At 43.6% G+C, this 23,273-nt stretch overlaps 1 protein-coding gene across 4 annotated transcripts in view; it reads left to right on the forward strand.

The window, feature by feature from the left end:
• Positions 1–23,273, forward strand: part of LOC118236642 (signal-induced proliferation-associated 1-like protein 2) — a 36,390-nt gene that overhangs the window by 8,378 nt on the left and 4,739 nt on the right. For 3 of the 4 annotated variants that reach the window (XM_035435172.1, XM_035435170.1, XM_035435174.1), the window contains exons 1-15: positions 4,876–5,211; positions 9,717–11,609; positions 11,914–12,038; positions 13,754–13,942; positions 14,250–14,424; positions 14,528–14,631; positions 14,912–15,069; positions 15,417–16,014; positions 16,467–16,741; positions 17,363–17,692; positions 18,014–18,146; positions 18,269–18,401; positions 19,356–19,454; positions 19,797–19,887; positions 20,120–20,198. In XM_035435172.1, coding sequence (XP_035291063.1) covers positions 10,478–11,609; positions 11,914–12,038; positions 13,754–13,942; positions 14,250–14,424; positions 14,528–14,631; positions 14,912–15,069; positions 15,417–16,014; positions 16,467–16,741; positions 17,363–17,692; positions 18,014–18,146; positions 18,269–18,401; positions 19,356–19,454; positions 19,797–19,887; positions 20,120–20,198 — 3,621 coding nt within the window. In that variant the 5' untranslated portion in view covers positions 4,876–5,211; positions 9,717–10,477. Of the gene's footprint in view, positions 1–4,875; positions 5,212–9,716; positions 11,610–11,913; positions 12,039–13,753; positions 13,943–14,249; positions 14,425–14,527; positions 14,632–14,911; positions 15,070–15,416; positions 16,015–16,466; positions 16,742–17,362; positions 17,693–18,013; positions 18,147–18,268; positions 18,402–19,355; positions 19,455–19,796; positions 19,888–20,119; positions 20,199–23,273 lie in introns of those variants that run through there. The other variant, XM_035435171.1, reaches the window with a different exon arrangement.

Genomic DNA, 23,273 nt, shown 5'->3' on the forward strand with positions numbered 1-23,273 from the left:
GGGAGAGATTTAACTCCCAGAGACACTCATATTGTGCGAAATACTAGACATTTTACTAATTTCATTTATGCTGAATACTAAACAATGAAAAAAGGGTGCAAGCGCTTCCTTTTTTGATCTGATTGGAGACTGCAATCAAAACCTTCCAGAATAAAGACAGGAACTTTATAACCAAAAGGCCACTAACACAGCGCACATGCTCTTCTGATACAAGACATATATGGCAGCATTTTTCTCTGTAGAGCAGCAGTTTGTCTAAGATGGCCCCACATTTGATAAGCCCAGCAGTGGATTTCCTTGCTTAGCTGTGTGCTCTTTGCGCCACTGCCCCTGTGGTTGCACCCAGCAGGGTAGACCACCACTGTCATTTACATCAGCCAGAGCTTGAGTTTACAAAGCTTAAACTCCCAACCGATAAGAACAGACATATAGGCTCAAATCCGTCTTTAGCCCTTTGTGACCTGCCATGCAATTTGCAAAGATAACACTCGTGACTATGCTTCAAATTCCTTATGCTATTAATTGCATTTGTTATTTCCTGTGGTAGTATATGTATGGCTAATGTGCTGATCCATGAGTGCCTTGAGGGCAGAATCCCCATATAGGTGCAGTGGTGTGTCTCTGTGCTGTTAGGCAATGGGGTTAGTGTGTAAATGCATACAGTGGTGCATGCTTTGTAGTCTATGCTGAAGCCATTATAGAATCACTCAGATCAGGGCACATCCAACTCTGCAGTGCACACAGCTGGCAGTCATAGTAATAAACAGGTTCAGACATGGAGGGATGGGAAAACTTTCAGGGGCTCAGCCACAGGATAGGGCCCAAGAGAGGACTGCAATGTTGTGTGTGAAAAGGTGTGTGCATATGTGTGTGTGTGTGTGTGTGTTTGCACCCCCGGTCCCCATCCTGTCTGGTCGCAGTAATGTTGTCATTGCAGGGAGGAGATAGTTTTATTGCAAACACACACACACACACACACACACACACACACCCCACTAGTCTGCAACATGCACTCTGGACAGGGATGCCAGTTCAGGGTTTAAAAAGAATTAATTTTTTTTATAAAGCACTTAAATGCTTATTTCTGGTGACTTTTGAGGACAGAATATATATATATATATATCACATGGTTCTTGTGTAAACTGCTAACTAATGCAAACAACTTTTACGATACTGCCTGAGAAGTAAACCCTACTAGCATATTTTCCTGACCAGAGTGCTGTTCCATAGGACACCTCCAGGTGAATAAAAGCATTGCTCTATCTGTATTATCAGGAATTGATAATGTTCAGTTCACCAGTGAATTGTTGGAAAGTGGGGCAATCGTTGCAGCAAAGACATCTTTTATGGAGTGATAAGTCAATAAGAATAACAATTCCTCTATAAGCTAGAATTATTTGATCATAAACTGAATGATGTTGATAGTTCCTGCAACTTAGTTGTCTTTAAGGTTGTTTTTCAAAGAAATGTCTAATGGCTGTTTTATTTTCAGTTGCTGCATTATAAGTCAAATCATGCACTGATTGCAAACAAGGAGTTGAGAATGATGAAGATGGAGGAAATTAAATGGTGCTCCACATAATGTGCCATGTGTAGGATATCTGACAGACCACATATAACCACATATAAATAGCAGCTCCAAATTACTCTGTCAATGATACAGCATATAGCCTACATATTGATTCAACTGTAATATGGACCACTAAGTAACGCAACCTTCACCTTTTCTATAAAGAGCTAGCTAGCAAAGTTAGCATTAGGCTACTTAACTGTAATTAGTGGTATTACTCTGCCAGAACAACATAATAATATCTTGTAAGTGCTTATGTCATGAAGGAACACAAATACTCCTTTGGATTACAACAAGTGGAGGACCTAGCTGCCTAAATAAACCAAGTGGATAGCGCTTGCTGCCTTAGATGAGTGGACATGTTAACAGATTTGAAAACGGTGAACCCACCCAATCAGAGCCTCAAACCAATCTTGAAAAAATAGCCCCAATTTGGAAAAATAAATAAATAAATCATAATGCATGTACATACATATAAACACATACCTTATACTTATTTTCTCCTGATGAACATGACCATGCTCAATAATTCAAGATCGGGGACGGCAAATACTGGCATACATGCTCACCACCAAACGCATCCACTTTTCTTATTTTAGTTCATTATTTCTCTTGTTTCACCGCTAGCTGTGATTGCCCTTCACATAGCTACACAACGATGCACGCAGGGCTTATGTTAAGCATTTCATTGCCAGATAAAAACTGTCTATTTGCTTTATTGTTAACGGTGCATTTGACAAATAAACTTTGATTTGATTTAATCATTAGGCTAACTCCTGTTAATAGTCTAGACATGTTATCTAATGTTAATAGGCAGATTATAGCTTACTGTACATTCGTGCAAATGTAGTAAGCTGTATCCGTCTGAGGTGACCACTTGTGTCCGAGTTTTAGCCACAACAGATTATTTTGCTTTAGGCTTCAGGAATGGAATAAAAATAACCCCCTCCCCAAACGTTCAAGGTAATGTGTCAGTTTCCCAAACAGCAGCTTTTAACCACGTACAGAAGCTTTGTAACTAGCTAGCTAACTGAAGTTTTTTTTTTTTTTTTTGCTATCAGGCAACAGCTATAGACTACTGTTGCAGACAATGTCGGAGTAAGATGTCGGAGGAAGTAGTAGGCTTTATGGCAACCGTCTCTAAACAGGGATTGGTGAACTGCAGTGTTACAGTTACAATCTCGAAGATTTCTGTTTCGTTCTCTTTGGCGGTACCAATGGCGAAAAGCAGTAATTGCAGGTGTGTTTTTGGACCTCACTTCCCATAGATCCAACCGGACCCAACCAGTGTCGCCTGTGTGACGTCAGTCAGTTGGCACCTGGGCCACGCCAACTATAACACTTACTATTTACTGAATAAAAAATGGTTGTTATAAAAGTAACGTTATGTACACACTCATTCATTGTCTAACATTAGGCTAACTTAAGCTGCCTTTACACTGCCGAGCTGTGTTAAAATGCTGTAGCAGACCTGGGGTAGAATTAGGGATGATCAATTTCCACAGATGTTCTTTATCCACCCTTTGCCCGGTATGAACATCTTGACACTGCAGAGAAGAATTTGCGGGATTCGCTGCGACTCGTACAATTATGTATCTTGTGTACACTAAACAGTCTTTTTCGTGAATGATTGTTGTGTGATATTTTTGAAACAACTGCCTTGAAAAATGTTATCGCTGGTGTTTCTGGTTTTGCTAGCAAACTGTTTGAGAATAAAGTGGAGCTGGGTGTTAAATTAGCAATCAGAACTAAGAATAATAAAACAAAAACAAAGGAGATTTCATCAAAAAAGGGCAAGGCTGAAGGACCATATGAGGAAGCGTAATAAAATAATAACGCTAATCCATACTGCTGTATTTTTTTATTTAGGTTTCTCCGGTTTGACATCTTTACACTGAAATCAAACCTGGCTCTGCTCCACCTATACCCCTGGTTAATGCTCTGTGTAAAGACGGCTTTATTCCGATCATTATAATATATTGATGAACTTGATGGCAATGTAAATAACGGCAACGTTAAGGCCAATTCAGATCAATGATTCGCAATGAGACGAAACTGTTTTAGAATGTTGCAGAGAAAATTGCAGCGGTGTGAACTGGTTAGTTGCAGAGCGTCTGAAGCCGTTGCCTGGGGTCTCAAAAGACCCACCTTGTCAAATCGCCAAGTGCAGTTAGAACGTTTACAATCAGACGTCTTGGAATTTTGCAAGATGCATCCAGTCTCGTTGCGAATCATTGATCTGAACTGACCTTTACTGACCTCTACATTGCAACGTTGCAACAAGGTAGCATTGCATTCGCAGACACCGGAAAAAACAGTACACCGCTAACACGCAAGTGAGTTGAAGAGCGAGCCTGTTGCATTAGCTCCATCTACCCTCTCTGGGGACAAACCACTGATGGGTGATGGAAAACGCGTCACTAACTATGCGCCGCTTCTGATTTTTCCCCGGGAATGTCGCCACAGACACCCAGTTCTTTAATCATAAATTATTATATTAATAATGATATAAATTAATATAATAATAGGCTAAATCAACATTGTGTTACCTAATTCGGCGATAGATAGTGACTTAACAGACATTTATTTTAATGAAAATCTTTGAGATTATTACTTAAATCATTAATTTGCTAAAGGTCTACATTCTTTGCAGCATGAACTCTACAGGGCTGGACTTATTGACAGTCTCTTGGACCTATCATGGCTTTTCCTACCTACAAATGTAAACAATTGAATCTTGCTAGCAACCACTGTGCCATCCCTGCCTAAAAACCACATTGCGCCTGTTGGTGCACGATGAAGGTGACGTTTAAAAAAAAACACAAAAAACATTTGTCACATTAGTCCACAGTCCTCATGAGAACCCCTGAATGTGCCCGCAGTCATTATGAAGCCAGCAGGTTGTCAGAAACTACTGTAAATATATAAAATATTGTGCATCATACACAAAAGCAGTCTGGGTCAATCAAAAATATATACAAAAACTTTTAAAAAGCAGAAAATTTAGTTTAGTAACTGTTGTTGTACTACTGAATTTTGAAACATAACTGAAAGAATGCCAAAAGAATGAACAAGATTAAATATTGATAAAGTACATCTTTATAGGGAGCCCGTATAAAAACAGACGTTTTGTGTGTGTTCCGGAAAGCGTTTTGCCATTAATATATCAAAGCACAAAAACCCACGTGTCTATGCTTCGATGCTGTTTCCAGTCAGTAGGTATTTTGCGCCTTCGTGTGTACCATGCAGCCCCGAGAGTCCACACTGTGCATGTGTGCGTGTGTGCATGACTGTGGACACTTCCTCTATATCTGTAGGCACATCTTTGGTGAAAAGCGGCCGCGCGGATCTAGAAACAGCGCGGCATCAGTGCACCTGCTCTCGAGGCTGTCTGGTATATAAGAAAAAAGCGCAAAAGTCCTACCGACAGGAAACAGCATCGAAACTTAGACACATGGGTTTTTGTGCTTTGATATATTAATGACGAACCACTTCCCGGCGACTCAGCGTGATTGACGTCAGTTTGGTTTTCAGATATGTAAGGAAGACAGCATACAGGAACAGAAAGGAGACAGTTTATGATTACCCTTGGCTCGTACTTTTGTTGGTGATTGGGGACTTCATCGGAACTTTGCTTACTGGTAAGACAACGGTTCAAGTTAAAGTATTAGTAGCCTATTGTAGTATCGTGGAAATATGAGGGTTTGCGAAACTTTCTATTCTATAATTCTTCGGTTGTAACAACGGTTCTACACCCTGTGCAGTTTACAGCTGCAGCGGACGTGTTGTAGGACTCAAATCTTCTTGTTTCGAAAGAATCATGCGGGTACATTTATATTGCATGTTGTACATCACATTTAATAGATTTTTGTAATTTTGGTAAAAGATAAAATGATTACTTCAGCATGTTTTTTTAAACAAGTTGTGTTAAGTGGATTATTGGTGCTATTCATTTTTTTTTTATTTGTTGAGTTAAATTTCAGTTTAGAAAAAGGGTTTGGGTCAATGCACTAGAAATCACTGTGTGTTGTATAAGCCCACACTATCAAACTAATTTCAAATGAAACAATAGTATTGTCTCTTTATTTCCATACAAAGCGAATGTAACACTGAAAAAAAATATGTTTCATAATCTCTGTATTTTATTGTGCAATTATTTACATATAATCATTTTGCAATGGGCGGGACAGCGCAGTGTTGCTGCTTTTGTTAGTAAAAACAAAAAACAGACAAGAGAGCAGAAATCCCCTCTACGGTCCCTGAAGTGCATTGACTGCCCAACCCTCCAGAAGTATGTAACACAACTAGTGATGGTCTTCAGTTTGTAATTTTGCACCAGCAGCATGGTGTGTGTCTGTGTGCGAGAGAGAGAGAGAGAAAGAGAGAGAGACATTTTAATTTTTGTTGAAACTTGGTGCCGAGAAGATACCGTCACCCACTGCCCTTCAGGTTATGGCGAAATTATAGCGCCCTCTATAAAATTAAAAACAGTGCGACATGGCAGAGACTCCGGAGGGATACTGGTGTGGTACAAAGAGGAACTGGCTAAATACATCACAGTAACCAAAAAAGAACAATCCCATTTATGGTTAAAATTGAACAAAGAAATTGCAGATTGGGAAAAAGATATATTCCTGTGTGCAGCTTACGCTGCCCCACATGAATCCCCCTATTATAATGAGGAATTCTTCAACGCTCTGCATACAGAAATATGCCATTTCCAGGCCCAGGGAAATGTGCTACTGTGTGGCGACCTTAACGCCAGACTGTATCGATCCCCAAGGAAACAATCATGTGTTTGGAAACACCCCTTTGTACATTATACCAACCACTACAAAAATAAATAACCCAGACAATATAATAAATAGGAATGGTAGGGAGTTAGTGCATCTCTGTCAAGCCTTAGGCCTGTACATCCTTAATGGCAGGATCAGAGGGGACTCTTTAGGAAGGTTCACATACTGCTCAGCTCTTGGGACAAGTGTTGTGGACTATGCTGTCACTGACATGGACCCTTCCTCCTTTAGTGCATTTACTGTCAGGCAACAAACCCCCCTTTCAGACCATAATCAGTGTGTTTCTGAAAAGATTTGGACAATCCAGAAACTCATACACACAGCCCTGTAAGCTGTATAAACTTAATCAATCGTACAGATGGGCTGAAACAAGCACAGATGAATTCACAAAAGCAATGAGATCAGCTGAATTAACTAACTCTATTAACACGTTCATCAATACTCCTTACCAAAATAACAGAGAAGGCTTAAATCTGGCTGTTACGAATATCAATTATATTTTCCAGAAAACAGCTAATAAAGCTAAACTAAAAGTTCATAATAAAAGGAAGCTGAACAAAAATGAAAATTGGTTTGATATTGAATGCAAAAATATTCGAAAAAACCTAAGAAAATGATCAAACCAAAAACATAACCAACCATACAACTGGTGCCTCAGGTATTGTCAAACACGTAAAGAATATAAAAACACCCTAAAACAGAAAAAACAAAAATACATAAATAAAACTCTGAATGATATTGAAGAATCAGTTAATCAAAACCAGTTTTGGGATTTGTGGAACAATTTAAGCACAGCAAAACAACACAAATTAGCCATTAGTGATGGAGCCATTTGGAAACAATATTTTGAAAATCTATACTGTGAAATCAGTCAAAAAACACACCATACTATGATTAATGTACACCTAAACAAATTGGAATCAACCATCAAGGATAATCAAAATCCACTGGATAAACCAATTTCCCAGAAAGAACTGATCGAAAAGCTCCAGTCTCTAAAATCAAGAAAATCATGTGGTCTTGGTGGAATTAGAAATGAAATGCTCAAAAATAGCACCCCAGAAATGCGTGAAGCTCTGCTTAAATTGTTCAACCAAGTACTGAGCTCAGGATGCTTTCCTGACATTTGGAACCGGGGGCTTATATCCCCAATTTATAAAAGTGGAGACAAATTAGACCCCAATAATTACAGAGGCATTTGTGTAAGCAGTAATCTGGGGAAGGTATTTTGTAGTATCATTAATTCAAGAATTGTAACCTTCCTTAACGAACACAATGTCCTGAGTAAAAGTCAAATTGGATTTCTCCCAAATCATCGTACCACCGATCATATTTACACCCTACACACCCTAATAAATAAACACGTCCACAAAACAAAAAATGGAAAAATCTTTGCATGCTTCATTGATTTCAAGAAAGCATTTGACTCAATTTGGCATCACGGATTATACTACAAAATTCGCCAAAGTGGTGTAGGGGGTAAAGTTTATGATATAATTAAATCAATGTACTCAGAAAATAAATGTGGAGTGAAAATTGGTGACCAACATGGACACGGAAGTAAAATTCTTACTCTACACAGATGACCTGGTTCTGCTGTCTCCCACTGAAGAAGGGTTACAGCAGAACCTAGCTCTGGTGGAATATTTGTTCAGTGGGCACTGACAGTAAACTTAAAAAAGACAAAAATAATGATCTTCCAGAAAAAAGCCAGATGTCAGGAAAACACAAAAGCTTGAAGAGCACTCTGTGCTATAAAAAAGAAAACTTCAAAAAATTGTTATACCAATTCAAATCTGGTTAAAAATCTTTGATAGTGTTATTCAGCCCATTGCACTGTATGGAAGTGAGATATGGGGTCCACTCAGCCAGCAGAACTATTCCAAATGGGACAAGCATCCAATAGAGACCCTGCATGTAGAATTTTGTAGAAACATCCTACAAGTACAAAGGAAAATACCAAATAATGCATGCAGGGCAGAATTAGGCCATTATCCATTAATGATTCACATCCAAAAAAGAGCATTCAAATTCTGGATGCACCTCAATTAAAGTCCTCAAGACACATTGCAATTTAAGGCAATGAAAGCCCAAGAGCTCAGTCATGAAAAGAGTCCCCTCAGTCAGCTGGTAATGAAGCTGACAAACCCGTTAACCTAACTAACACAAATCACAGACCAGCTTCATACCAGCACTGCTTACCAACAAATCAAAGTAAACCAAGTAATGAAACAGACCAAAATCTCTTATCTGGAATATTGGGATAATGTAACCAAAACACGAAACAAACTAGATTGCTATTGGACCCTAAAAAGAGACTACAAATTGGCTGAGTATCTCTTCTCTGTCAGAGATACAAAGCAGAGGCAGATCCTGACCAAGTACAGCCTCAGTGACCACACACTTGCAATTGAAAAAGGCAGACACCGGAATACATGGTTACCAAAAGAACAACGTATATGTGGTCACTGTAAGACAGGAGAGGTGGAAACAGAGATGCACTTTCTCCTACATTGTGAAAAATATTCAGAAATTAGGACACATTACTTCAACAAATTTTCTCTAATTATAAAGGACTTCCTTTCCCAAACAAATGAGAAAAAAATGCAAATCCTGCTAGGAGAAAGGCCAACAGCTCCACTAGCAGCAAAGTACATCTCGGCCTGCCATAATCTGAGGGACACTGGTTGACCACCACGAATATATTTATTTTAATTATTAATTAATTTCTATCTTTTTTTTTCCATTTTCTTTTTTCTACATTATTATTTTTTTTTTTTTTATTTTTTTTTTTATTATTGTTATTGTTATTATTATATAGCCTACTCGCTGTGGCCATTACCACACTGTTAATTGCATTGTTGTCGTTACCACAATGTTGTTTGTATTTCATGTTGTTTGTATTCCTATTCCTGTTTCTGTGTGTACGCTTTGGCAATAAGTACAAATGTATTTGATGCCAATAAAGCATTTTGAATTTGAATTTGAGAGAGAGAGAGAGAGAGAGAGAGAGAGAGTTTACGTTTGTGAAACTAGGCCCACCTGATTCAGCTTTGTGGTTAGTATATTTACCCTGGCTCCGGAAAGAAGTGTCAAATCATACAACCTTCTTCTTCCCCTCTGTAACATACATATATTTGCAAATGCAAAATGTATTATTTATGGACACACATAACTTCTATATGCATGTTAGCTATCACATAATGACGTAAAACATTTTGTATCATTATTTCAATTAATACGTGTGTCATGGCAAAGCTAAGTGTAAGTTGCATTTGTTGATGGGATACAACTGCTGAGCTGCTGAGCATAAACCAAGTCTCCATTTTGATCTGTTTTTTTCCTGGCAGGCACACCAATAAAAACCCAAGCATTAAACCTATTCCTTTGAAGACTGAAAATCTAGAGAAGATGGACTGGAGAAGCTGATGACTTCAGAATCCAAGAAGGAGAAGAAGTGGGGATTTTGTGGAGGTCCCTTCTTTTTCTGTGTCTTTCATTATTTCAAAACCTCCAACCTGTTGGCCGGACAGGGATCCAGAATTGGCTCCTCCCAGAAAAGACATCTGTTCCCAAAGTTCTAGTGATGCTGTAGCTTGCAGCCAGTCTGTGTGTGAGATAATTGGTCTTTATCTTACAGAAAACATATGGGTTAATAGAAATTAAGCTGGATTGTTGATATTTCAAGATATTCCTCAGCAGCATTCCCAAATCCATGCTATTTTCCCAAGATGTCCTCAAGATTTGTATGTTGTGTGAATTTTTCGAACTGATCATCCCACGGATTGTTGCTGATAATTGTCTAGTCTTATCCATCCTTTTAAATTGTGGCATCTCTGAAATTAAACCCTTTATATATCTTTTAAATATATAGATACACACAGTGTATACACTTAAGGATACACTTAATTCCCACACATGTAGAGAGTGGTGTATGATTGCTAGGGTTCTGATCTTCCCCCTCGCCCAACACCACATAGCTCCCCAGCAGGCCTAAAATAAAGAAGTGGGGTTGAGGCCACAAATATAAAGTATTTACCTGGAAAGGGAAGGAGATAATCAGAGGTAACACTGGCAGTGGAGGAGACTGGCCACGTGGGGCTCAAGCACCATGCAGTCAGACGACTTCTTTGTCCGCAAGTTCCGGCAGGGTAATCGACTACCGTCCCTCACTTCAGCCAGCTTTGACCCCATGCGGGATGCTGGCAGATGCACTGACCCAAGACCCGAGTGGCCCCCTCAGAGGGACGAGGATGCGATGGACGTGGGGAACCTGACTCCCAGCCGCGTGGGCTTAAAACCGCGCACGGCAGGCTGGAGCCACGTCATGCAGAGGAGGAACAGCGATGTCACCCCGGGGTGCCTGGATTCCTCAGGGAGGGCTGACAAAAATGCTGCCCTGGTAGGGAGTGAGAAGGCAGGTTTCGGGGGTGCAGGGGTGCGAGGGACATTTGGGGCAGGGCTGCACAGAGAGTATGGGAGTCTGTCCTCCCTGGAGGAACAGACGCAAGACCAAGCTCAGAGCAGCGAGGACCAGTGCCTCCGGAGCCCAGCTGCTCTCCGTTTCAAGGACCCCTTCTTGCTGCTGGGCCTGCCGGCCACTGACCCCCAGCCCGACAACTTCTTCCGCACCTTGTCCGCGCCTGCAGGGGACCTCCCAAAACCAGCCAAACTTCTGAAGCCAGAGCTGCTCAGAAAGAAGGCCAAGCTGAACCTTCCCCAGCAGCCAGGCGGACATAGTGACAGCCAGGGGGGATGTGTCTGGGTCCGTAGTCTCGCCCACTACGACGTGCAGAGTATACTGTTTGACCTGGCAGAGGTGGCATCCAACCGCGACAGCATCGGCCGCAAGAAGAACATCAGCTCTGGGGCTTCTGCTGCCTCCAAGCTCCAGTTTTCAAACCCAGAGGCACCACCTTCCCCCTCCCAGGGCAGGGGCGGGGGCAGCCAGGAGGACGCCGAGCAGTCTCTGGGGCCGCTGGATGAAGGTGACGGCAATGACAATGACATGCTGCTCAGCTGCCCCCACTTCCGCAACGAGACTGGGGGCGAGGAGCGAGTGGGGCTAGGGCTGGCGCGGGGTCCGGGTGGGATGACGCTTGGTCCACAGAGCCCCAATGATGCTATTTCCGTTCTGGAGGAACCCCGTGAAAGCCACGTGAAACAGCAGGAAAGGAGCAAGTACTTCATTGAACACGCCGACCTGGGGGCCCTCTTCTACCGCAAATACTTCTACAATAAAGGTGAGTATGTGTTGAACTATATCATTTTATTTACATGTGAATGATTGTGCTTGGATTGTTTGAGTCTATGCACTGCGCCTTCTTTTTGTTTATTGTGTCTGTATTTTCAAGTCTTGTCTACAATATGGCATGTGGTCTGGTAATGTATGAAGTAAGCATGAGGTTATTTGTCTGTACTGTATTTAAAAAGTTCTGTCTCTGTGAGATCTCTGTCTGTCTTTCGGTCAGTGATATGAATATATGGATGTTTCTTCAGTTACTGTGAGGTTTAAAGCAAAGATCCGTGTTTCTTCCCAACTTCAAGGTCACCAGAACTTCTTTGGCATTGATGATCGTTTGGGACCTTTGGCAATTAGCTTCCGTCGTGAGGAGAAGGAGAACTCCAGCGGTTCTATGTACAACTACAGAATCATCTTCCGAACAACCGAGGTAAAAGCACACATGCACGCACTCATGCACACACACCCTCTCACTCAGCTGACTTATTTAGTCTCTTACACATATAATATACACTACATGGCCAAAAGTATGTGGACACCTGACATTCAACAGCTCATCCAAAATTATGGGCATTAATATGGAGTTGGTCCACCCGTTGCTGTTATAACAACCTCCACTATTCTGGGAAGGCTTTATACTAGATGTTGGAGCATTGCTGCAGGGATTTGCTTCCGTTCAGCCAGAAGAGCATTGGTGAGGTCGAACACTGATTGAATGATTAGGCCTGGCTCGCAATTGGCTTTTCAATTGATCCTAAATGTGTTGGATTAGGTTGAGGTCAGGGCTCTGTGTGAGCCAGTCAAGTTCTTTCAGACCATTCTCGACAAAACCATTATAGACCTCACCGTGTGCTTGGGGGCATTGTCATGCTAAAACAGGAAAGGGACTTCCCCAAACTGTTGGGGAGGCACTGACTCGTCTAGAATGTTTTTATTTTTTGTGCAGGGGAAACTTGCATCTCTCCAACTATGTAATATCAACAACAATAGCACCAGGGTTGTGTTTGAAATCTATGCCTAAGTTTAGACTGTTCCGTCACAACCTCCGTCGTAACTCCTGAAAACAGGCACGGAGGACTGTGACACACAATGCTGTAGTTTTAATGCTTCAGAAACATGCCTCCCAAAATGAATGTTGTCAGTAGAACTGCGACTTCAGGCTGTACTTCGTTCTAGTAACAAAGCTGATGGTTCAGGAGGTGAAAGTGCACGTTCAGGGAACGATGACGTTCGTTTCCACGCATTTGAGGACAACATGCAATTGAGGATGAAGTGAAACCGGAAGTGACACGAGCAGCACTGTTCTAACGGGTTCCGTGTTGTTTTTACTGTTTGTGTAAAAACAAAATACAGACATTACTATTTATATATTCAACTACAATATTTTCTATTATAACTATTGGAATATAGTCATTGTTTGCTTCGTTTAGATTCAGGTCACTTTTGTTGGCTGTTTGTCATCTGCATCTGTAGCTTTTATTCATTCATTTCATAGCAAAAAATTATTATTAGCAGTTATTATATTAATAGGTATTTATAAAGTTATTTGTTTTTGTTTTTTAATATAGTTATAGTTTAGTTCAGAATGTATAATTGTTGGATATTGTTATTTATTGTTTGTTAAATTGGTTGCAGTGTCATCAAAAAAGAAAACAGTTTTATTTGACCTTTTAAGTTCTTTGAGCAGGTACTCTGCTGATATTTATATACATTATAAAGCAATGTCATGTCCTATTGACATGGCTCTGTGATATGGTTACTCTACAAAACCTCTTCTCGTAATGTGCAGTGATATACCTGAACTGACACTTGATTTTGTAGATATATTCTAGTGAACACATTTTTTAGTAAGCAAAAAATAATAATTTCTCAAATAATGGGGCCTGCCAACTAAACCATATCATATCCAGGTCGTACAGGTCACAAGACTTGTCCCTATTTCGTAATAGGGACAAATCTTCTGAACAAAATGAAATGTTGCATGAGGGGTTATCAATTATGTAAACCTATTTAATCTGTAAAAAAAACTATGAACTGTAACTAGAATAATGGAAAAAAAACTCCTTAGACATCTAAAGAGATATTTAAAGTGGCAGAAAAAGGGTCTCTGAAATGTCCTCTTGGTCTTCTCACATCCAAACCTAGCTGAAGACCCTGAGGGGGTCTGTTCTGGAGGAGGCGGTGTCCTCGACACCCCGCCATTCCAACCCCCGTGGCCTTTCTCCCAAGAGGCTCCTGGAGTACATCTTGCCGGAGCTGAACCTGCACTGCCTGCGCCTGGCCTCCAACTCCCCCAAGGTCCAGGACACCCTGCTGAAACTGGACGAGCAGGGGGTGAGTGTGCGAGCGTGTCCTGTGCCGTCGTGTGCTGTCCCGCCCCAGTTTCGGACTCTACCAATGCTAACTGTATTCGGAATTCGACCACAACTGTGTTCTTGGCTAGAAATAGCTGTACAAAATAAGTATTGTACCTTACTGAACCTGTGTTCAGCAGTTGTCCATGACCATGAAATGCACTTTTTGTACGTCGCTTTGGATAAAAGCGTCTGCCAAGTAAATGTAATGTAATGTAATGGAATGATAATAGTGCCAGGAATGGGCGTGATTAAGCTGAGATCGCAACACCGGTCCTCCCCCATAGCTGAACTTCCAGAGGAAAGTGGGGGTGATGTACTGCAAGGCTGGCCAGAGCTCAGAAGAGGACATGTACAACAACGAGGGTGCTGGACCGGCCTTTGAGGAGTTCCTGGACCTGCTCGGGGAGCGTGTTCGCCTTCATGGTTTTGAGAAGTACAGAGCCCAGTTGGACATCAAGAGTGAGTTTGTCATTTAAGCAACCTGTCAAAATGCTGCCTCATGCTCATTCACCCGTGCCATATAGTCATAGAGCTAACCCATCTCCTGTCTGTGTCTGTGCAGCGGACTCCACTGGCACCCATTCCCTCTACACGCGTTACCAGGACTACGAGATCATGTTCCATGTGTCCACCATGCTGCCCTATACTGCCAAAAACACACAACAAGTATGAAGTGCTTATACTGGCTGTTGCATATAATTAGTGATTGGGAAGTAACACAACCAGATGGCTGTAGGCTATATGCTTCATTACTGCACTCAAGAAATAGTTGTGTAATGTATGAATTCACAATATATAAAATATTCTCCACTTCTGTATGTCACTCTGGATTAGTGATTGTTATGTAATTGTCATGTAATGTATGTATGGTGTATTATAAGGAGTAGTCTTGTCAAAGTATTGTGGAGTAATCAATATCACTCTCTCTTTCTCTCTTCCTTTCCAGTTACTGCGGAAGAGACACATTGGCAACGATATCGTGACAATCGTCTTCCAGGAGCCGGGAGCTTTGCCTTTCACTCCTAAAGTTATTCGCTCCCATTTCCAGCATGTCTTCATCATTGTCCAGGTCCACAATCCCTGCACTGACCACACCTACTACAGGTAGTAATACTGAATCCCCCCGAATCCCCTTTCTGTTTTATGGGTATTCATTCTTATAGATTTTTGCATTTCTTAAAACTGTGTGAGAATTGTCCATGTGCACATTGTGACACAACACTGTCTTTGTGTGGTGTTGTGCTAAATTTGGGACAAGCACCTGTAGCCATGAAAAGGTCTCAAGCAGATTTGCTAAATGTTTGCTGCATTAAATACTTCCCAAATTTGGTTTGCTGGAAAATAATATCCCAATCTGGCATGTCTTACCTCCGACGCGGAGCGACAACACATCGGTTGTGGTGTCATTTGGTGTCACTGCCGTTCTCACTGCTGTTGGCGCTGCTCTCCAGGGTGGCGGTCACGCGCTCCAAGGACATTCCGCTCTTCGGGCCTCTGTTCCCGAAGGGGGCGCGCTTCTCCCGCTCCCCGGCCTTCCGGGACTTCCTGCTGGCCAAGGCGGTGAACGCGGAGTGCGCTGCGGAGAAGTCGGAGAAGTTCCGCTCCATGGCCACGCGCACGCGGCAGGAGTACCTGAAGGACCTGGCGGAGAACTACGTCACCACCACGCCCCTCGAGCCCTCCACCAAGTTCCCCTTGCTCGGCCTGGGCAAGCGCAAAGATAAGCTGAGGGGGGCCAAAGGGGTGGAGCTCCTCAGCGCCGGGGCCCTGGTGTGGACGGTGTCCGCCACGGGGGACGGGGCCGCCGATCAGAGGCTGCCCTGCCTGCTGGCCGTGTCTTCCGAATCCGTGGTGCTGATCGAGAGGGGCACCCACAGCGTGGTGTTCAACTGCTGCTGCCGCAATGTCATTGGCTGGAAGGCAGTGACGGAAGGTGGGACCGGGGGTGGGCGTTCCCTGGACATCTTTTACGACAGGGGGCAGTCCGTGTCCATCAGCCTGCCCGATGGCCAAGCAGAGGACGTCCGAGAAGTGGTGCAGAGGCTTGAGGTGTGTTGAAATGCATTGTCGTCATCTTCCTCACATTGGCCTTTACATCCTTATGGGCAGGGTTTAACTGGTAACACTGTTTGTGAATTATTCACTCTCTAGGAGCAAATTGATCAAAGTTGTAAGCAGCAAATGCGGTCTGTATTTCTTGTGAAGTCATCCATTATTTTTTCCCATTGCCTCATTTTCCCAGACTTAAGTGTGTGTGGTTTTAGCGTTGTTGTTGGCAGAGAGAAATGAACACATTACTGTATATACTGGAATACTGTAGTTTTAGTTAGCTGAAAAGGACAATGCGGAGATTCACTTTTCATTTGTTTTACTGAAGCTTTTGCTTAAATCTTACATCAGCAATAAATAGACATATTACTATGAGGACATTATAGTGCATTTAAAAAATTGGAATATGGATGAAAGTTGCGTAATTTATCCCATATGCGCTCGCCCCCCAGACGGTGACGACGGGCTGCGAGGCGTGGGAGCTGACCCCGCTGCGGGACGGGGTGGGGCAGCCGGGCTTCCTGCTGAGCGAGGAGGGCTTCGTGCAGGAGGTCCAGCGGTACGGCTACGCGGAGAACGGGGGCCTGCGGCGGGGCTCCAGGGTGGTGCGCCTCTGCGGCCGGCCCCTGGTCTGCCTGACCCTGGAGGAGAGAGCCGTGCTGATGCGCACCGCGCCCAAGATCCAGCTCACTGTCATCCCCCCCGACAAGGACGGCAAGCCCCGCAGGTAAACGAGCGATGTGAGGGGATGGGGGAGGCTGGGTGGGGGGGAGGGGGGGGGGGAGTGAAGGAGGGATGAGTCCAGAGCAAGAAAGAGGACAGGGTGAAGGGTCTAGCCTTGAATATATTTAGACGTACAGTCAGTATAGTAGTTGACATTGTTGGGTCACTTATTTTCTCTTTAATTCCACTGGCCCGTGTGAGTCAACTGTGAGTTATATTTAGCATCATGATTTATCGCTGCCAAAAATATTGCGATAACCAACGAGCACATTCAATCCCATTTGATGTTTTTTTTCTCTCTCTCGCTAGTCTGACGGATTATTAGTTTATTAAATTTTAAAACATTTGACATGAGGCACATGAATTATATGAGGAATGGATTCCTGGATTTGTGTAGAAGTTAATGAGGCCTATATATGAGCAGTAATACGGAGCTTACTTTCCTGGACAGAGCCACAGAAGGGCTTCATAGTTTTACTGTGGTGCTCCAGGAGTTAGTCAGAAATAAAAAGCTGTGTGAATGTAAGTGAATGTGGTGGTTTTTGGTTCTTTGTGCCAGTTCTAACACCCTCTGACTGCTCAACTTCTCTGTGCATTAACACCAAGTTCCTTCTATTGGCTCAAGGAGTTTCTTAGAGCTGTACCAGAAAGCCAACCAAGACGTGGAATGCAAGGTGGGGGAGGGGCCGTCGGGAGAGGCCTGGGTGATTGATGAGACGGATGAAGAGGCTGAAGGGGAGAGAGAGCAGGGCAAGGGCAAGGAGGCGGTGCCAGGGGGAGAGGAGAAAACCAGAGCAGAATTTGGGTGCAAGAACTCGCTGCTGCCCCCTTCTGGCGCACCCCTACTTCGAGCCGCCTCCCTGCAGGACGACCCCCCGGGTGCGCCTGCCAAAATCGCGGCGCCCTCGCTGGCGCGTTGTCACTCCATCGAGACTGGTCAGAACTCTGTTGATGGGTAAGAAGTCCTAATGCTCTGCCGCTGCCCGTGTAGATTCATGACATTTCTGAGAGTGCTGCTCCCGTTAGCAAAATGAATGTGAAAATGGTACTAAATTAAATTCACATATGTTGACTTATGTGCTTTACTTTTCAGAATCTGGTTAACTGAACCCTCGGTGCAGTGCAAATCGTAATTTAAATGCACGCACAGGCATTTTAGCAGTGGCTCATGGCCTGTGGCGACATTCAGCATTTGTGCAAGCGATGTGCAACCACAGCCACCCTTCCACAGTGAAACTCAACCCCTCCTTATGTTCTTCCTCTCCCTCCCCGGCAGGCACATTTACGACAACCGTGCGGCACGCAGCTGCATCTATGAGAACGTGTGGGAGATGCATAATGCCACGCCCGATCTTATCCCTGCGCTGAACCCCAAGGTCCCCGTCGAGGATGAGGAGCTACAGAGACAGGTACGTCCACATCAAGTCCTCTCACCGCCCCGGCACTGGAAAAGACTACAGTTCAGTTTGTCCAGTACTAATGGCGGTACAGTAATGGGCGAAATAATACAAACTGTCTCTCTCTGCTTTAGTTTGTGGGTATGGAACTGAGTAAGGAGCAGCCCTTGGCCAGTGACCCCTTCCAGCAGTCGACTCCTCCCGCCTGCCTGGACAGGGCAGACAGGAGCTCCAGAGCTCTAAGTATCCAGAAGTCTATCACCAGGAGTACGTGCTGCCCCAAATACTCGCCCCGCTTCCCACACTCAGAGTGAACCATCTAGCTCAGAATTTTTGATGCAGCTTTTTTCAGCGTTTTGGTCAAGGCCACTTGCTGCCAGCAGATCCTTATAGAAACTCTCTCACGCATGCTTTCACAGAATAAGGAAGTGTCTTTTCACAGCAGCTTGTTGAGGTCTGAGAAGCCTCGAAAACAGTTAGTAAAATGGCCAGTGAAGAGGTCAGGGGTGATATAATAAAGCATTCATCCCTGGCATATTCACACAGAGGAGGAAGAAATGTCTGTGCTCATTCAGGGACATTAGGAAAGCTGCTCCAGTGTGAATAGTCCTGCACATCATTCGGAGTGTGGATGGATTTACTGTGTTATCGCTTCCTGCATCAGCACTGTGGTATATAGCATCCTCTAGTGGATGTGTTGTGATACAGTTAAACCAGCGAACTGTCAAGGCTAATATTACTTCTGTATAAATGCGTTTTACCTTGAATACTACTGAGCAGGGGTCATCACCATGTTGGCTTGTGACGGACTTTTTAGTCAAAATGTGATTTTTACCACGGACATACAAAACTTGAAGTGGTCAAGTTTTAATTAATTAATTTATTAGTCTCAGAAAACATTATTTTGACAAGAAAATTATTGCAATGTATATTGTCATGGGAAAAAAATAAACTTTTTTCCCAATCAATTGGGAATCAATTAGACACAGACAAGTCTTGCCACGGACACGTTTGTCCTTGTACAGACACGTTGATGACCCCTGCTACTGAGACATTATACTACTGATGATTTTAACTTTGAATATTTAACAGAACTATTTCATATTACAGTGAAATGTGGTGATTTTCCAAATAGCCGTACGTAGATTATATGATTGATGAACAGTCGTCGTCGTAATTTTGTAGTTATTTAGTTGTGGTGATGAAATCCTTTTCTCTCAGTCTTGACAGAGAATGCAGATTCCACTGAGGAGGAATGGCGGTCCATCACCGAGCTGCACAGCACCTGCCGTGGTCTCCTGGAGGCCCTGTCTGGAGAAGGTGCGGATTTCAGGCGAGGGCGATGATGCGTAGGGGGTGGGGCTTGTGGCATCACATCACAATTAACTATTTTTTGACACAAGAAAATTATCAGCGCAGTCTTGGCGGGGTGAATTCAAACACACTGTGCTCTTCACGCGCAATGCATTTCATTCACTTCTCTGGTTTGGAGAAATCCCTTTAAGTTAATATTGGCATAGAAATGGGAACTGAATAAATCAGTGAATTAATGGAGTAATCAGTTTGAACGAGGTCTCAAATATGTAGCAATGTGAGCTTCTTAATTGATTGTGGAGAGTATCTGATGGGAACGTGGATAAACACGCCGGTATAACATTTCAGACCGTACGCTTGGAGAAGAAAGGCTGGCTGCTGGCGACTGCCCTGTCTTGGTGGGAAGCACAGACTCCAAGCTGAGTCAGCTTCAAGACAGGTGGGTTTCCCACAATGCCTCTGTGGCGTCTGCAGAAAAATTACTCACTGGTCCTTCACTGACTAATTTCAGTCATTGTGAGTACGCCCCCTCAGCATGCTGTCCTTCTTCCTCTCGATATTATACTTTGGCTCCACCGAGCAACTTTCTTCGCTCTTTTGATTAACAGTAAGAGTGGCTGACTCAGAGACACTGTTTCTGCCCCAGATTCACTGTGTGCCTTCTTCTGCAGTGACTCTTCTGGCCATCTGGAGGAGAAGGTGTCCCAGCTGGAATTCATGCTGAAGAAGTTGCAGGATGACCTACAGAAGGTACTACCTGCTCAAATGGGCAATCACAGCCTTTCCCCAGACCCCCATCGCAGCATTTTGCCCATGCTGTGACACTCCCTGTCCTCTCTGTCTCTCTACCCCAACCCCCCCCCCCCCCCGTACATTTGGCATCTACTTCAGACAGTCAGGGGGAGGGACAACAGAGACAACAGAGCATAGAGCCTCGTCTTATTGGCTGAGGCAGCCATGTTCTTGCTACCTGACCAATTGCTGAAGAGGACTGTTGTGAAAAAAATTTGTGCCCCCAAACGCACAGTATTGTGCGGCCAGAACATCGGACAGAAACAGAACAAGAAAATTTGAGGAAACCGGTGAACATTCAAGGGGAAGAACAAAACAAAAGGAACCAGTTACACAAAAGCCCCAAACACAACTCTGGCCAGGTTTTCTTCCGGATCACAAAGACCCTGTGAGTGAAATAGAACTGCAGGCACAGTTTTATAGGCCGTTCCTACCGTAATTGGCTCTCTGTGCAGTGTCAACACCCCACGCAGGATCTGCTCATTCTCCAGCAATTCCATGACGTACTCTCATTCATATCTGAACATGTCTGAAACCTGTGGTTTGCCCTGAACTGGCAAAAGGTTGCTGTCTTTCAAAAGTAAAAACCTCACCTTGAACGTTTGTGTTTTTCCGGAGCCAGTCATTATCACGATAGCTTTCCTGGCTCGCTAAAATCGAGGAGTGACCATCGGGGATTGGGGAAGCTGCCATAATTTGAAAAGAGGGAAAGGTCTGGGGTAGTGACGTTCAGGGTCTCCCTGCTCCACTCATTTTTATACCTCTGTCTGCTCAAGGGGAGGATCCCAGTGTTGACCGATTCGGAGATTCTGAGAGACCTGAACAAAGATTTCCTGTTGTTGCCGGGTGACCACTGTACACCGGGTTTCAGTTACTCCCAAACCCAATGCGGAACGTCGCATAGCATAGCAGAAACATCTGACCTGCAGGCTTCCAGTGAGATCTGAGGCCCGCAAATAGGTCAGAGTGCGTTGCCTTATAACATGCCTGCAGGGAGCCGCAGTCATCCTCTGCAAATGGCGTCTGCACTCTTCCTTTGGCTTGCCCATTAGCTCAGTATTATCATCAGTCCTGTGAAATACAGCACCTGACATTTAGCCAACATCCTGCGTAGCATCACCTTCAAGATCTGAGCTACCAAGAAACAAAGCAAAAGACAGATCACCTCCAAAAGATTATTCATTTTACCTGCTGTTTCCATCCATTTAATAAAGTGCTAGGACAGAAAGAATGATTGTTTATGCAATATCCTGCAAGCAGACAGACAAAAGGATAGATAGATAGATACATAGATACATAGATAGATAGAATACTTTATTGGGTAGTCTGTCTTTCCAACAATAAGTGAACGCACAACACTTCCAAAACCATACAGTTTCAAACATCGAGAAGGATGGATAGATAGATACTGAAAATGGAAGTATTAAAGGAGCAGTTCTTCGGCGAGGGAGTCGGGGCTCCGGCTCGGTCTTTCTTCCTCGCGCGCTGAACGGTGAGGGATAAATAATGCAAATGAGCATCTGAAGCAGAATGTCATACGGCACTCTCGCAACGCGCTCCGTGATTGATGATAATACCAGGCCAGGCCGCTCCTCCATCCATCATTAACTGCCTCTTTACAATAACCGACGGCGACGCGCAGCCACTCTCCTCCCGCCGTCCCTGCAAACGCATTTATTATTCCTGCCGTTGCCGCGGCAGCGTTATTAACCCCCGTGCCCTCTCTCCCCCCCCACCCCCCACCCCCCCCCCCCGCCCGATATACACCCATGTCGAGGGACACCTGCATTAATAGCAGATTCTCTTTCACGTGCAGGAAATATTTCTGCGTTGTCACATAAAAACTGTAAGATATGCCTTGCGATGTATATTTTGTTGACGTCGCCCCGGGCGCTGTGAGACGCTAGCCTTTTGCTCCGTGCGGCACACGCCTGGGAATCCCCTCTGGTCCAGGAGGCTTTCAGCACAACTTGTAGCCAAAGGCTACGCAAAAGCACTCCAGTCAAACGCTGGACTGTGTGTATTTCTGACATAGTTATAATTGGTAACCTAATTTCATTTTAATAAGGGCACCGAGCCTGCGGTTCTGCTGGGTTAATGGGTGCATCAGAGCCTTAATCTGATAAAATTCGTAGAGGAGTTGTGGGTTTACAGTGGAGGAGAGAAGAGAGTGTGAGGCATTTCATGGCATGAAGCTTTTAAAATCTGACACGTCTACACATGCAGTCATTTTCAGGTCTAAAATAATTTGTCCATCCTAACCACCTCTGTCTCTAAAACCTGTGACTGATTCTTTTTTCATTTTTGTCTGGCTCATTCATCCTTCTTATACTGCAGAAGATTTTGCCACAGGAATAACCATAGAAATAGGCATAAAATGTCTATACACTGTTCATGTAGAAGTGTGATTTTGAAACAGCCCACTGATTTTTACCCTGATCCCAAGCACTCTTTGCGGGAATGATCAGTCCTACTACATGTGTGTTAGAGGATCCAGTCTTGAAACACAGACTTTACGCTTAATTTAATTACCATATGAATTAATACTTTGTTTGCAGTTGTCAAAGTAATCTATGAGTGGGACATCAGGACAACAGCAAAAGTCTTTACAGTGGGAATCAGATGAACAATCTTTTGAAAGGCAAGGTGACTGTGGCAAAATCTTTCACAATTGTCTCATTCTTTGTCTTCTGTTATTTTGGGATAAGACTCTAGCTTGATGGACAGAATGTACAAATTGCAATGTCAAGTGTTTAAAATAAGAGGACAATTATACTGCGGACCTGAGTGCAGCAGGTGGTTTGAAGTGGAAAGAGGATCGACTGAGTGTGTGCGCTGATGTGAGTTTATATTGCTGGGTGTGATGTGTGTGTGTGTGGGTTTGTGTGATATCTTAGATAGGTGTGTGTGTGTGTGTGTGTGTGTGTGTTTGCGTGCGTGCATGTGTGTGGTATGTGTACGTGTGAGCCTGTTTGAATGCATGCGTGGGTGTGTGAGAATGTGTTTGTGCGTGCGTGTAGCCCTGTGTGTGTG

Source organism: Anguilla anguilla, chromosome 9, assembly GCF_013347855.1.
Source record: "Anguilla anguilla isolate fAngAng1 chromosome 9, fAngAng1.pri, whole genome shotgun sequence".
NCBI lineage: Eukaryota > Metazoa > Chordata > Actinopteri > Anguilliformes > Anguillidae > Anguilla > Anguilla anguilla.